Source organism: Tiliqua scincoides, chromosome 2 (genome assembly GCF_035046505.1).
Source record: "Tiliqua scincoides isolate rTilSci1 chromosome 2, rTilSci1.hap2, whole genome shotgun sequence".
Classification (NCBI taxonomy): Eukaryota; Metazoa; Chordata; class Lepidosauria; order Squamata; family Scincidae; genus Tiliqua; species Tiliqua scincoides.
In genome coordinates, this window is record NC_089822.1 from 131,893,274 (window position 1) to 131,906,472 (window position 13,199).

Here is a 13,199-nt window from a genome sequence, read left to right on the forward strand (position 1 = left end):
TTAGACACAACAACACCGCCCAAAGTGAAGGAAGGTTGCACACGACTTAAGCAAGAACAGATTATGAATTGGTTTGTACAAAATTTGAGAACTTAAGGATTTGACACAGGAAACAAAGAGGGAGGGGCTGGGCAGGGGACATAATTACTATTTGTACAAGAATGAATCATCTGACCTGAAATGTTTTGTACGGTACATTGCCCAGAATAAGAACGCACTGAAGGTCTTATAGTAGCTATTCACACAGTAGGCTAGAGACAGGTTTGTGTGTAATGTGTAGAGAGGGGCCCAGGTGAAACATGGTTCCTGCGTTACATTTTCCTTTTAAAACACAATGAGTTTGAGCTTTAATTTCTGTAGCTTCTCTGAGTAGAGGAGCTTGAAAACTTCACACTTGAGCCACTGCCACCTCCAAGGCTCACTCCACCACCAAGGGTTCTTCCACTCCCAGAACTGAATCCGCCTCCAACGCTAAGTCCGCTTCCAAGGCCCACGCCACAGCCTCCGACGCCAAGACCGCTGCCTCCTCCCAGGCTGAGACTGCTTCCGCCTCCATAGCCAAGACCGCTTCCGCTGCCATAGCAAAGGCCGCTACCAGCAGATCCTCCCCGTGTGACAGTGGAAGAGACAACCGCTGTGAATAGAAAACAGCACATGCTCAAGACTGGTGGAGGATTTGCGCACTAGTCGGCCCAAGTAAGCGAAGTGTGACGTATTCCTTGGCCTACTGAGCCAGCCAAAAGAGGCTCCGCTGCAAGAGCCTTTCAGCCAGTGCAGCTTCAGCAGCCACGGCATTGTATGGGTGCAGGAAACCACCCAGGATGTTGAATCAGTGCGGAACCTGTGCAGCTGCATTGCCGCAAATGCAGCACATGTGGTTTTACCTTAGAAAAATACAGGCAAAGAAGGGAGCAGCCTTCATATACAGAAGCTCAAAGAACCCCTCCAGTACCAGTGCAAAGCTCTGGTCCCCAAACATGAAGAAATTGTTCTTCCACAGATACTTACAGACATTCACTGCACCCACTCCATCGCCAGACAGCCTGTCAGGAAACAAACCAGGAGAGGTGAGAATTCAAGAACTGTCTGAGCATCCGGAGCTAGTTGAAAAGGGGCAGATTTCTTTACAAACGACCTAAGGGCAGGTATTTGCGTGCAGCCCTGGCTTCTGGTAAGACCGGTGACTTCCCCTTCGATATGATGCTATGCTGGACTACTGCATAGTTAAGACTTCTGAAATTTTGGTTTAGGATTTTATTTAACCCTACCTCCTCTGGTCTAATGCACCAATTATTATCGGATCCAGTCCTGCCTATAGAGATCACTGATCTTCTAACTAAAATTAAGTCAATAGGGCTGGACACTGCCAAATTAGGTATGATTGGCTGTGATGCAGCTTACAGAATCGTTAAAGGAAGAATTCTTAATATCAAACAACAAGAGCTGTTTAGTGCCGCCAGAACCACATGTTCTCCACTCCATCTCCATATTCCAGTCAGTTTTGGGAAACCGGCCTCCTTCTTTTACCACCTGGTGTGCCCACGAGCCCGGAGAGCTTTCACACTGGCAAGGTGTAACGCTCTTCCATCTGTCTTATTAACTGGCAGGTTCAGCGGTATCCCCTACTCAGAGAGGAAATGCAAGTGTGGTAGGGATTGCGTTGAGACTTTAATGCATACCTTTTTTTACTGCCCGCTACATGATGCGTCACGCAAGAAATATCTAGGCCCATTGTTAGCTAGGATGCAGGGCTGGGAGGACTCAATCATGCTTCAGTCTCTCCTTTCTACACCTGATTCTGAGACGCTGGATAATGTCGCTTCCTTTTTATCTGGGGTAATAGCCAGGCAGAGCCCTGGGACTCTGGGTAGTGACTGATGTTTATGCTTATGTTGTGTTGTCTTTGTATATTTCTGTTTTGTTTTGTTCTTTCTCTGTATTTTATGCCAATAAAGGTCTTACTGAACTGAACAGAAAAGGGGCAGATTTCTTTACAAACGACCTAAGGGCAGGTATTTGCGTGCAGCCCTGGCTTCTGGTAAGACCGGTGACTTCCCCTTCGATATGATGCTATGCTGCACACTCTTTGCTGGGACCTTTTAGGAAATTTTGTCTCTGCACAGTAGACTCATGAAGAATTTAGGAGAATATAAAGCATCCAAAATAACCTGAGGTGAGCCACTTGCTGGAGCAGCACACCCAAGTGTCAAGGAGGAACAGTGTTTTCTCTCCTTTGGGAATTTTCCCCAAAAAGATTGTAAGGGGGCCCAGGTCTTGAGAGTCAGCCAACACTGGCTACCTGGAACTGCTGAATGCAAGAAGAGAGGCATGACCTCAAGATGACGGATAGCTAAGGGGGGAAAAACTCAAAAGAGCCTGATCCTGGCATACCAATCTTGGGGGAAAGCATGCAAGAGTTCTGCACCCAGGTGGCCCGGTAATGGCCAATTGTGGCATTAGGCATCACAGACTCAGACAGTTGCAGATCTCTTGCAGTTGGCCAAAGCAACAATCGATTGTTCTCCTGCCAGTCTGGACAAATGAACCGCTGGAGGTCTTTGACTGCATATCAAGTCCAAGAAGCACCAAGGAGGAGGAAGGAAGAGAAGGAGAAATGCTTTCTCCATCTTTTCACTCCCCACAGACCAGAGTATGTGTTATAATGCCATTTCCTGCATGGTGTGGAGACGCCGTCTCAGTGCTTCATTGTTGATCATGGACAGACCCTCCCCAATTTAGGTTCAGTGGGCAAATTACACAAGGCTCCCCTTAACACTGTGTACAGAAGACAAAGCTAATCGTTATTCTAGGTTAATAAACAAGGAGTATAAGGACATGAGTTTGGACTAAACGCTGGGATTGTCTCTCACTGACCGGCATTCCTCTCCTTCCAGAAGCTTCCTGTAGGTGGCAATCTCAATATCTAGGGCTAGCTTGACATTCATCAGGTCCTGGTACTCCTTCAGCTGCCGGGCCATGTCTTGCTTGGCTTTCTGCAGAGCATCCTCCAGCTCAGCCAGTTTCTGCCTGGCGTCTTTCAGAGCCAGCTCACCACGTTCTTCTGCCTCAGCAATAGCTGCCTGCAGATTGGCACACTAAGGGAAAAAAAGAGAAGGATTAATGTAGGTTGTAAGTTCCTTTGAATGGCGCAGGACACCATGTACATTGATAGAAATATATATGCATAGCAATAACCAGAGGTTCCACATGTACCTATAGTGAGAAAACACTGGACAACCTTTCTCCCTCCCCCATCATGCTACTGTACTGTATCATACAGCGGAATAGGAAAAAAAGTCCTTCTTGATTATCACATCAGTAATACTGGTGGTGAGTGTCATTGGACTATGGCAGTTAAAATGACATTGATATGGAAACTCATGCTCATGTTGATGGTGATAACAAAGTACTACTGAGATAAGTGAAGAAATGGGCACATGGAGGGAAACCAAAATACAGGTAACAGTATGGCTGATAAAGAGTGGAATTGGAAAATTAGACCATAACGGATGTTCCTTACTCCTTCCAACCAGGACAGACACTCTGTGAGACCTGGTGATAATATTGGGCAAGTAATCTATCCGCTTGCCTGCCCTTCCCTGAGAAGTAACAGCCAGTTGTTGGGCATTTGTTTTCAGAAGTCGTTCCATTTCTAAGAGTGCAGCATCCAGTGAGATATCGCAGGACAAAGAACCCAGTCTTATCTTGTGGGAATCTTTGCTCTCCATGGTTCCTGACTGAGCAATGTTGGCGGAAGGCAAGTCTCTCTGAAAGAACCCCAGATGCATTTTGCAGCTGCCTGTTCAACAATAACCTACCTGCTTTTTCACATTGTCAATTTCAGCCCTCAGTCTCTGGATTTGTCGGGTGAGATCTGAAATCTCTTGCTTGGTGTTGCGGAGGTCATCCCCATGTCTTCCAGCTGTTGCTTGGAGTTCTTCATACTACAGCACAAAGAAAGCACATACAGCAACATAGTGTTTACTCTGAAGCAATAGCTTATTTTGACCATATCATCTCTTTGTGTGGATATTCTATCAATTTAAAACAAGCTTGGTCTTGGTTTACTGACCAAGCTAGAGCTTGGTTTACTGCAGATGGAAAACAAAAACGCCACATCATTCCACAACATAGCATGTATATTTGGTATATTTTAACAGCAGAATGAACTATAAAAAGTTCATAGCATTTACAATTACTGTATTTGAAATAAGTGGATCTCATTTGATTTCTAAACACAAGACCTCATTAGCAGTGGCTTATTAGTAGGAGTGCTGCACATGCTAATTATGTGTTCTTTACAGATGGCCCAAATGTGAAACAGTCAAGAAATGGGACTTGTGGGGTAATGAGGGCCAGTAGGTAGGGATGGAGATTTGGGACTGGGCTCCGCTGAGCAGACCTGCACAGACAGTGACTCACTAAGCCAAACAGTCTGATAAAAATAGGTGATGGGCCACTAAGCTCTTTGATATACCTCCTGGTTTTGCTGCCTGCATTTGGTTTGGTGGGTGCTGAGTTGTGGTAGCCTGCGATAAGGACAGACATTGAACCATTTCATATTCTGGCCACTGAAAGCATCTCTTAGATTCCGTCCAGCCTCAGATCCTTTCCGAGGTAGTACCTCTTCAGATAATACCTTTACTTCCATTCAGTGGAGCTTTGCATTTTTGAGGTTTCCAAAAAGTGATGTTGCTTTCATCTTTTTAAAATTGACTTTTGTGATTCTCAGAAAAAGTGATTTTTTTTTTTTTTTTTGCTGGACCATACCATAGCAATGCTCAGATCGATTGTTCTAACTTGAGTTTCCTTCATTGGATAGAAAGGTGGGATATAAATTTCTAAAATAACCTTTAAATAAGTGTCTCTTGCTGTATTTCTTTAGAACTGAGCTGTAGCATTCCTTTGTGGTTTTGTTATCATGATTTACCTTGCTTTGGTACCAAGATTCAGCCTCAGTCCTGCTCCTGTTTGCAATGTCTTCATACTGAGCTTTGACTTCAGCAATGATGCTGTCCAGGTCCAGGCTGCGATTGTTGTCCATAGAGAGAACCACGGACATGTCAGATATTTGAGTATGCATCTGTGACAGCTCCTGCAAACGATACAACCATATCCTATTCAGAAAACAAGCATTACATTCAGAACTCAGGAAATTCCCAAATCAATTATTTTCCATGCAAATCCAGTTTCTCCCGTCATAAACAATTGTGCCAGTTTGCATACAATATACATAATTTAAACCACAGTCCTAGGCATGTCAGCAGTAAGTCCTATTGTATTCAGGTGGCTTACTCCTAGGAAAGTGTAAATAGTACTGCAGCCTTAATCTGCTTTTAGGTTCCTGTTTCAAAAAATGTGGGATTTGGAAAGTCCCAGAGCAATAAATGAAGATATGTGGGAAGTGGATGTTAGACTTCTGGGTAGTCTAATATCCAGCTACCTGGACTGGCCTGCTACCAATTTGTTGGCCGTGTCACACCCCAGAATGCCTTGTGGCACTACAGCCAGTGCTTGCTTGTGACCCACCAAAAATCGGGTTGTGAGTCGCTTTCTAACCCGTGGAAATCCAGCTTAGTCAGCTGCTGACATTTCATGATATCCTGCCAATATATTTCCAGGTTTACAGGTCCTATCAGTAAGAGCTAAGAACTTGAATAATTAGATCCTCAGGACACTCCCCAACCAGATACTTCTGGCTCTGCCACAAAATAGGCAAAATCTGATGACATTTCTAATTGGGAGACAACAACCACCAATGGATCACTTTCTACCAACTTTGTAGCTTTTGGTATCTTTGGCAGTCCATGTATGTGAATGAAGAAACACAGAACATTTTCATTTCAGAGAACAGGAAGAATACTTACTGCATCGTACAGGACTTTTAAGAATTCAATTTCATCCCTCAGGGAATCTGCCTTAGAATCAAGCTCCACTTTCTTAATGTAGGCAGCATCCACGTCCTAAAAGAAAGGTAAGATATTGTTGAAGTAGATGGTCAGAAGCAGAGGCAGTATGGTAGGACAAAGCAATCCAGCTTGTGCATTGGGTATTCATTATGTACTAATCCTATGTCGAATCTGGTTGCATAAATGTCATGGGCACTTATTGGCTAGTGCAGAGGTGTCAAACACAAGGCCTGGGGACCAGATGCAGGCTGCAGAAGTTCTTTATTCAGCCCCCAGGCTCCCTCAGCACCACCATCAGCTGCTCTCAGCTGCTGAGCTGAGCTCGGGAGTCACTGCTGACAGGGTGGCCCACATGATAATTGGGCTGTCCCTTATCTTGAAAATATGGTCAAGATGTGCATGTTTTCTCTTCTGTCATTTGCAGTTGATGAGTTCCTAAGCGATGAAAATGCTTTTTTCTGGTCATGACTTGCTTAATGATGTCTTTTCTTGCTTAATGACATCACTTCCAGCCCTCAGCAGGCATCATGAATGCTATTTCGGGCCTCTGTTTGAAATGAGTTTGATACCCCTGAGCTAGTGCTTTTGACAGCACTACTGACAAGTGCCACCCCTTCCATTTTGTGAACATTTTGAAACAATATTGACCAGGAATGTCAAATATAAGGCCTGCGGACCGAACGTTACCCCTGGAAGCAATTTATTGGGCCTCTGTTATAACTGGGCTTTCTCTGCTTGGTAATTGGGCTCTCTCATATCTTGAAAACATGGTCAAGATTTACACATTTTCTCTCCTGTCATTTGCCATTAATGAGTTTCTAAGTGAGAGCAAAGTGCTTATTTCTGGTCATCATCTGATTAATGATGTCACTTCCATCCTTCAGCAGGCACCGAGAATGCTAACTTTGGCCCTCTGTATGAAACATGTTTGACGTCCCTGATATAGGCTCCTGCAGTTCCTTAAAAAACAGAGGAGGCTGGTATGGCTACCTGCTTCTGACAACAGAATTCCCAATGTGTTGAGAATGTTTAGCTTTCTTTATAGAGAGATATATTAAATTTAGTTGTTTGCAAGGTATGTGCTCCCACCCTCCAACACTCTTGCAAAAGGCTATGACCCACAATAGTAAACTGAGAGGCCAATCTTATCCACATTTTCTTGGGAGTAAGCCCCATTGACTCTAGTGGGACTTACTTCTGAGAAGACATGCATAGGATTGGGTTCTGATTCTCCTTTGCAATATGATTGGGCTGTCCAGAGACACTCACCTTCTTGAGAGTGACAAATTCATTCTCTGCACTTGCGCGCTTGTTGATCTCGTCTTCGTATCTGTTAGGGCAGGGCAGAGAGAGAGAGAGAGAGAGAGAGAGAGAGAGAGAGAGAGAGAGAGAGATGGTGTTTTATAACCAAATAAGTGAGAGGTGGCTGCAACACTCCAGATGGAGGCAGAAGCCTCTGCTGCGGCTCCCGCGCTGCCGCTTATGTCAGCGCCAACACGCCAACATAAGCGGCAAAGGTAGGCATGGGGAGGGGGCGGGAGGGGTGTTACTGGGCAGGGGGAGGGCAGGCCCGGGAGCAGGTGTGCGGGGAGCTGGGGGCGGGGCTGGGACCCAGCGGTTATGCCAGATCTCAACCCCCATCCGCGGGGCAAGCGGAGTGGCTCCGGAGGTGGCGCAGGTCCAAGGAGACCCATATGGGCGCGCAGCCCTTACCGACGGGTAAGGGGAAGAGCTTCCCCTTGCCTATGGCTGAGCCGCTGCTCGCTGCAATCCCACATTGGATGCAGTGCAAGCCTCCTGGCTTGCCTGCTCCAGCACGGGTTAGGATTGAACCCTAAACAAAATAAATGGCCACAATTTTCCCTGCAGTTGTATTTAAAGCAATACTTGTTTTTGTGATTCCGACTTTGGGAGCAAGATAGAAAAGGGGAAAGAGGTGTAGAGAAGAAAATAGAAACAGAGATTTTTACAAGTGAGAGATTTTTACTTGTTCTTGAAGTCCTCGACAAGGTTTTGCGTGTTGTTCAGTTCTCCAGACAGCCGCATTTTTTCGTTCTCCAGGTTGTTCAACTGTTTCCTCAGATTACTGATGTAAACGTCAAAAAGAGGTTCGATGTTGTTTCTCGTGGTTTTCAGGCCTTGTTCCTGAAGCAGAGTCCACTTAGTTTCCAACACCTTATTCTGTTGCTCCAGGAAGCGCACCTGGAAGCAAAAAGATCCAAAACATCATGTTTTAAAGACAAAAGCTCAGTGGAAACCTGACATTGGAAGCCTAATTACTGGCTGATATTGCAGTTGATATAAAGAACATATAGATGTCATAGGTAAGTTCCCAGACAATGACCCCTCACACTAAAAATACGTTGTGTGAGGGAACAGAAAACATTGAGGGAACAAGATTTCTGTTCCATTGACTCCTCTTCGTACTATTGAGTCATTTCTTTTAAGTGGTGAGGTGGGATATGAAGGCAGTACTTATAATAAATAGTATATTCAATTAGCAGGAATGATATTTGCAGAAATGCATAATCCCACTTCATTGTACCCCTGCTTTAACAATGCCCAGCGCTTTGGGAAACTGCAGGTGGAGTCCATCCAATCTAAAGGCTCTGCGCTTGAGGACCTGGACTGACAAAGACCTTAAGCACTTCTAGATAGATAGGTAGAATGGCATATACGTTGCTCATTACAAAATATCAAACTTCTGTGCTAAAATAACTTGCTCCAACTTATATGCACCTTTGCAGGTTGTAGACCTCTGCTTCTTTATTCTGTTTCTGGGGTGGGGTTAAGGGCTACCGGGGCCCTGAAGGTGTGCCCTTTCTGCCATAGGAGCAACTCCATCTTCAGCTGTCTGCATGGTCGTTAAGCCAATTCCTTATCTTCCCCTGAAGACCCACTTCTTCAATAATATTTTTCTCCATTTTCAATTGGGCTCAACCTAAGAATTGCACTACACATGGCAGACCCTATATGGAGGTGAGCAAAACATTTGAGCAGTGGCTTCATGCTTGGATGTCAAGTGCACCATCACTTATCCTCTACATTGCATGGAGAGTCATGATGCCAGCTCCAGTCACTGCCAGGAACCAGTGGCAATGGCATGGAGTTTCTGCCGGTCGCCCAATTCCAGCAGGGTGAGCGAGGTTGTTTAGCTGGGTCCCCTCCCATGAGACTGCAGGTCTCAGCCCCCATTCTGTATTGAATAAAGTGGCCCTTTCTCCCATGTTCGTTGTCTCAAGTGTTCATTGGACAGTGCGCAAACAAAAAGTGAATAATTCATGTGCTGAATAGCTCTATACATGACTATTCTCTCACAGAGAAGCTGAACAATTGGGAACATTTTTCAGCAGCTGTTTCACTGGAGGATGTTAGATAGAATGGCCCTAAGAGATTCCTTCCAAGAGCCTCTTCTTAAATATTTGTATCAGAAGGTCATACTGCACTGTATTTATAGAAGGTATTCCCGAAGTGGATGAAATAAAGATATGGAGCTTCTTCGCAATAAATCACTGAACACTTTTTACAAATCATTTAGCCTGGCTTTTGGGATTGGGGCAAGCCAATACAGCACCAGAGTTTGTTTTCCTATTTTTTTTAGGCTCTTTTAATTTATTTATCTTTTAATCAGGCTTCCCAGACTGCAGCCCGAGGCACATTTGTCTAGCTTCTTGACATGTGGAGATTCCTTATTCTGAGTCCCATCCTTGGGATTCAGTCCTCAACCTACTTACCTGGGAGTTAGCCCCACTGAACTCAATGGGACGTGCATCTGCGTGGACATGCAATAAGGTTATGGTGTCCAGTCTAGTAATGTCTACGTGAACTGGCTCTCCAGGGTTTCAGATGCAGGGGTCTGTCTCAGTTCTTCCTGGAGATGCCAGTCATTGCCACTGAACACTACAGGCTTTACTTCTAAGTTTCTATGGACAGAATTGGGCTGTTACTTTGAGACTGTTACAAAGCCTTGAGACTTTGGAGTGAAACAAACTATTTTTTTCAATGAATGAATGAATGAACCACTCAAGTCTCATCTTGTGTGCAAAATTAACAGTACACCTTGATTATTCCCTGTCCATCACTATTACGAGTAATCATGACTCACCCCTCTTTACAGCCCTGTCCTGTCTATCAAATATAAAGACCTCTGAGCTGGAGCCACATCATTTTTTGAGTTCCTGACATTCCTGGATCAGTGCTGCCAATTCTTTTCTAGCTGACCCTGGATATACATCTTTAGCAGCAGCATAACGCACAATATTAACCAAATGAAGGAGTGTGGGGAAGCCCCTTGAAAAATATTATGCTTTGCAACATTTTTTTTAAATGCCTCTCAGACTGTTCAGGTGCACTGCCTTGGAATTCATTTGAAGCTAACTAGAGACTATTCCAATCATTTTATTTCCCTGCAACATTTCTTCATGGCAGGGCTGCTGCTGTAAAAGGCACAGGAGGAGCAGATCCAATCAAAGTTGGCAACCTTGCCCAGAACCAGTGCAAGACCAGCTAACTTGAGGCAGCAGTTAGAACTGGAGGAGTTTCAGCGAGTGCAATTGCCACTGAAATAACAGGAGCGTATGAAATTTCATTTCTCACCTTATCGATGAAAGAGGCAAACTTGTTGTTGAGCGTCTTGATCTGCTCTCCTTCCTCTTTACGGACTCTCTGTATATTGGGGTCAATCCCCAGGTTGAGAGGGGTCAGCAGGTTCTGATTGATGGTCACTTCTTGGATGCCACCAGGTGGGCAAACCGGGAAGCCACCCCCAACTAATCCAAAGCCACCACCTGCCCCACTGCCAAGCCCATACCCGCCGCTGACACCACCACCAAAGCCGTATCCACCACCAAAGCCGCTTCCGTAACCGCCTCCATAGGCACCACCAACAGCCGAGATCCTCTTAGATCCAAGATTGTAAAGGCTTCGGCTGCCAAAACCGCCACCACTACCACCACCACTAACCCTACCAAAACCGACACCGCCGCTGCCACAGGCTCCCCCTCTGGATACGGTGTGGGAGCTGAAGCTCGTGCGGCAAGTACTTGGCACAATGGCAGAGGAGTTACTGAAGCCTCTCCTCTGGATCTTTACACTGGCTTGGTGAGACATTTTAGCTGGAGAGGAGCAAAAGAATGAAGATGCAGACGGAGAGAGAGAGCACACACAGCGGATCAAAGGCAGGCGGACGAACTTGTGTTCTCTAAGACTTCAGGGCTCTTCTTTTTATTTATATTGTCAAGGAAGTGGGATTGGCTGTGAATAATATGGATCATCTCTCTGATTAACAGGGCCGGGCATGCCCTGCGGCTTTTTGCACAGTGACATCACTCTGCCATACACACCCATCCCAAAGTTCAATGGAAGCACCGCAATCTAAGCAGGTACACTTGTCATTTGGGCATGATGATTACCTTCCCTACGAACAATGGAGATAGGCATTGTTAATGAGTTCAATTTGTACTCCAGCAGGAGAACATAGTGGCAGGGACCAGAGAAGGTGATATGCCTTTCTCCAAAACCAGTTGCTCAAGCCCATGAAGAATACTGCCTGTTCTTCATTCCCCCCACCCTCGCCTTCTTGTCTCAGAAATAAATGCAGGGATTGCCATTCCTCATGCTCAATTATTCACATAATCTAAAGTGAATGAATCTTCAGGATATAAGCATGAAAAATCCCCAAGGACAAGTCTTTTGCCCGGGCAACATGCATTGTGCCGACCTTGAGCCATCAGACCATTGTAAGCTCTGTAGCTGGAGGGGCTGAGGCTGGCAGGAGGCCCATAACTACCAGCATGTTCTTAGCAAGACTCCCAGGGGCAGTTCCACTCCTGCTTCTGCTGGGAAAATTCTGGGCACTGGGAGTCTGGGTGGTGAGTGGGCTTCCAAGATGACCAAAGGGAGAGCTTCTGTTTGAAGTTAGTGTCCTGCTGCAAAGACAGACACACACACAGTGCCAAGGGGGATGCTGGGTGCAGAGGCAGAATCTGCTCCAGATAGAATCTGCTCCTTTCTCCAGATGTCCACAGTGAAAATTTTCATTTCTTTGTTTAACCCCATTTCTGCCCAGCCCACAGGTGCACACATTTGATCCCTGTTGCGTAAATGCAACATTGGGCAGAAGCGGTTTAAAGACCGGCAAAAAGAGCCAGTTTCAGGCACTTAAGCAAACTCCCATATAATATTTAGAGGATGAAACTACTTTGTCCCTCAGAAATCTTCTATTTGATTTTTTAAATATAACATCTCTGTATATTTGACAAATTTTGCCCTTCAATACCAGCATGTGCCAGTTAGTAATTTCTCAGTAACAATCAATATTTGACAGCTTCTGACAGCTGGCACATAGCAGAAGTCAGCATTCCACAGCTATCACCTGCCTTTCCATCACATTTTGATATACTTCATTACTACGTTCAGGATGCAATCCAAAGAGTGCCCTAGGCTGGCACAAGTCCCCTGTGCGGCCTCCCGGTGTGGCAAGAATGCCATAAGGCACTTCTGCATCACTGGGTGAGTTGGGTGGCCAGTGCAAGGGTCTTAAGCCAGCTCTAGAGACCAAATATGGCCCTAGCAGCACAGGTGGAGGGTAAGTATGTGCTGGCAGTGGGCCGCCTGTGCGGGTGTCTGGGGAGGGCAGGGGGAGGTGTTCTGAGGTGGAGGGAGGGCAGGCAGTGGGTGGTGCTGTGGGCGGACCGAGCCCGGAAGGGGGATGGAGCCAGGATCCATCTCTTAGAACGAATCCTAACCCCCTTCCTGGCAGCCCAGTCTAGTGCTGGCCTGCTTGGATCTGTGCCACCTCTAACCCCTTTCAGGCTGCTGGCGTGTTACCCAGGAGAAGGGGAGTCAATTCCCCTTGCCCCGGGATGCGCTGCAGCCAACCCCAACCCTGCGCTGGATGTAGAGCAAGTCAGCCAGCCTGCTTGTTCCAGCACAGGATAGGATTGGGCGGTTATTCATTCAGCCAGGACATGGCTCCTGAAATTGGTGAGTTACCCCCAAAGTAACATTTCAAACTGTTATGTCAGAATTTCATTCTGAAATTTGAGGGCTTGCTTTGAAATTTTCTTTCACATCTATATTGTATCAATTTGCAGTGCAGATTTGGGTTTTTGCTGCTGGGATCTGTGTGTATATATACAGACTATGAGCAGTAACTCACCACCTCTGTACACACCTATAAGCTGATGGGAGGTGATGGGAGTTATGAGATGGGAATTACAGGTCATTCAGGAGGATGCTTGTTCTACCATGTGTCAACTGTAATTTAAAGAAATTCAGGAACAGTCCCTT

General features: G+C 45.7%; 1 protein-coding gene across 1 annotated transcript; it reads right to left on the reverse strand.

Moving 5' to 3' along the window:
- Nucleotides 1-347: 347 nt before the first annotated feature.
- LOC136638576 (keratin, type II cytoskeletal 5-like) lies at nt 348-11,018 on the reverse strand. Its single transcript, XM_066612615.1, has 9 exons — nt 10,506-11,018; nt 7,897-8,111; nt 7,179-7,239; nt 5,868-5,963; nt 4,931-5,095; nt 3,819-3,944; nt 2,875-3,095; nt 1,009-1,043; nt 348-634 (listed from the first exon to the last, which is right to left on the reverse strand). Exons 1-9 carry the CDS (start codon nt 11,016-11,018, stop codon nt 348-350), a joined length of 1,719 nt encoding a protein of 572 aa, XP_066468712.1.
- Between the last annotated feature and the right edge of the window lie 2,181 nt (nt 11,019-13,199).

Excerpts from the sequence above, each read along its gene's own strand:
- LOC136638576 (XM_066612615.1), bottom strand. The coding sequence starts at position 11,018 with ATGTCTCACCAAGCCAGTGTAAAGATCCAGAGGAGAGGCTTCAGTAAC. Across the intron at positions 8,112-10,505 it reads TTGCCTCTTTCATCGATAAG|GTGCGCTTCCTGGAGCAACA; the intron begins GTGAGAAATGAA and ends TTTTGCTTCCAG. Across the intron at positions 3,096-3,818 it reads TTGACAATGTGAAAAAGCAG|TGTGCCAATCTGCAGGCAGC; the intron begins GTAGGTTATTGT and ends TTTTTCCCTTAG.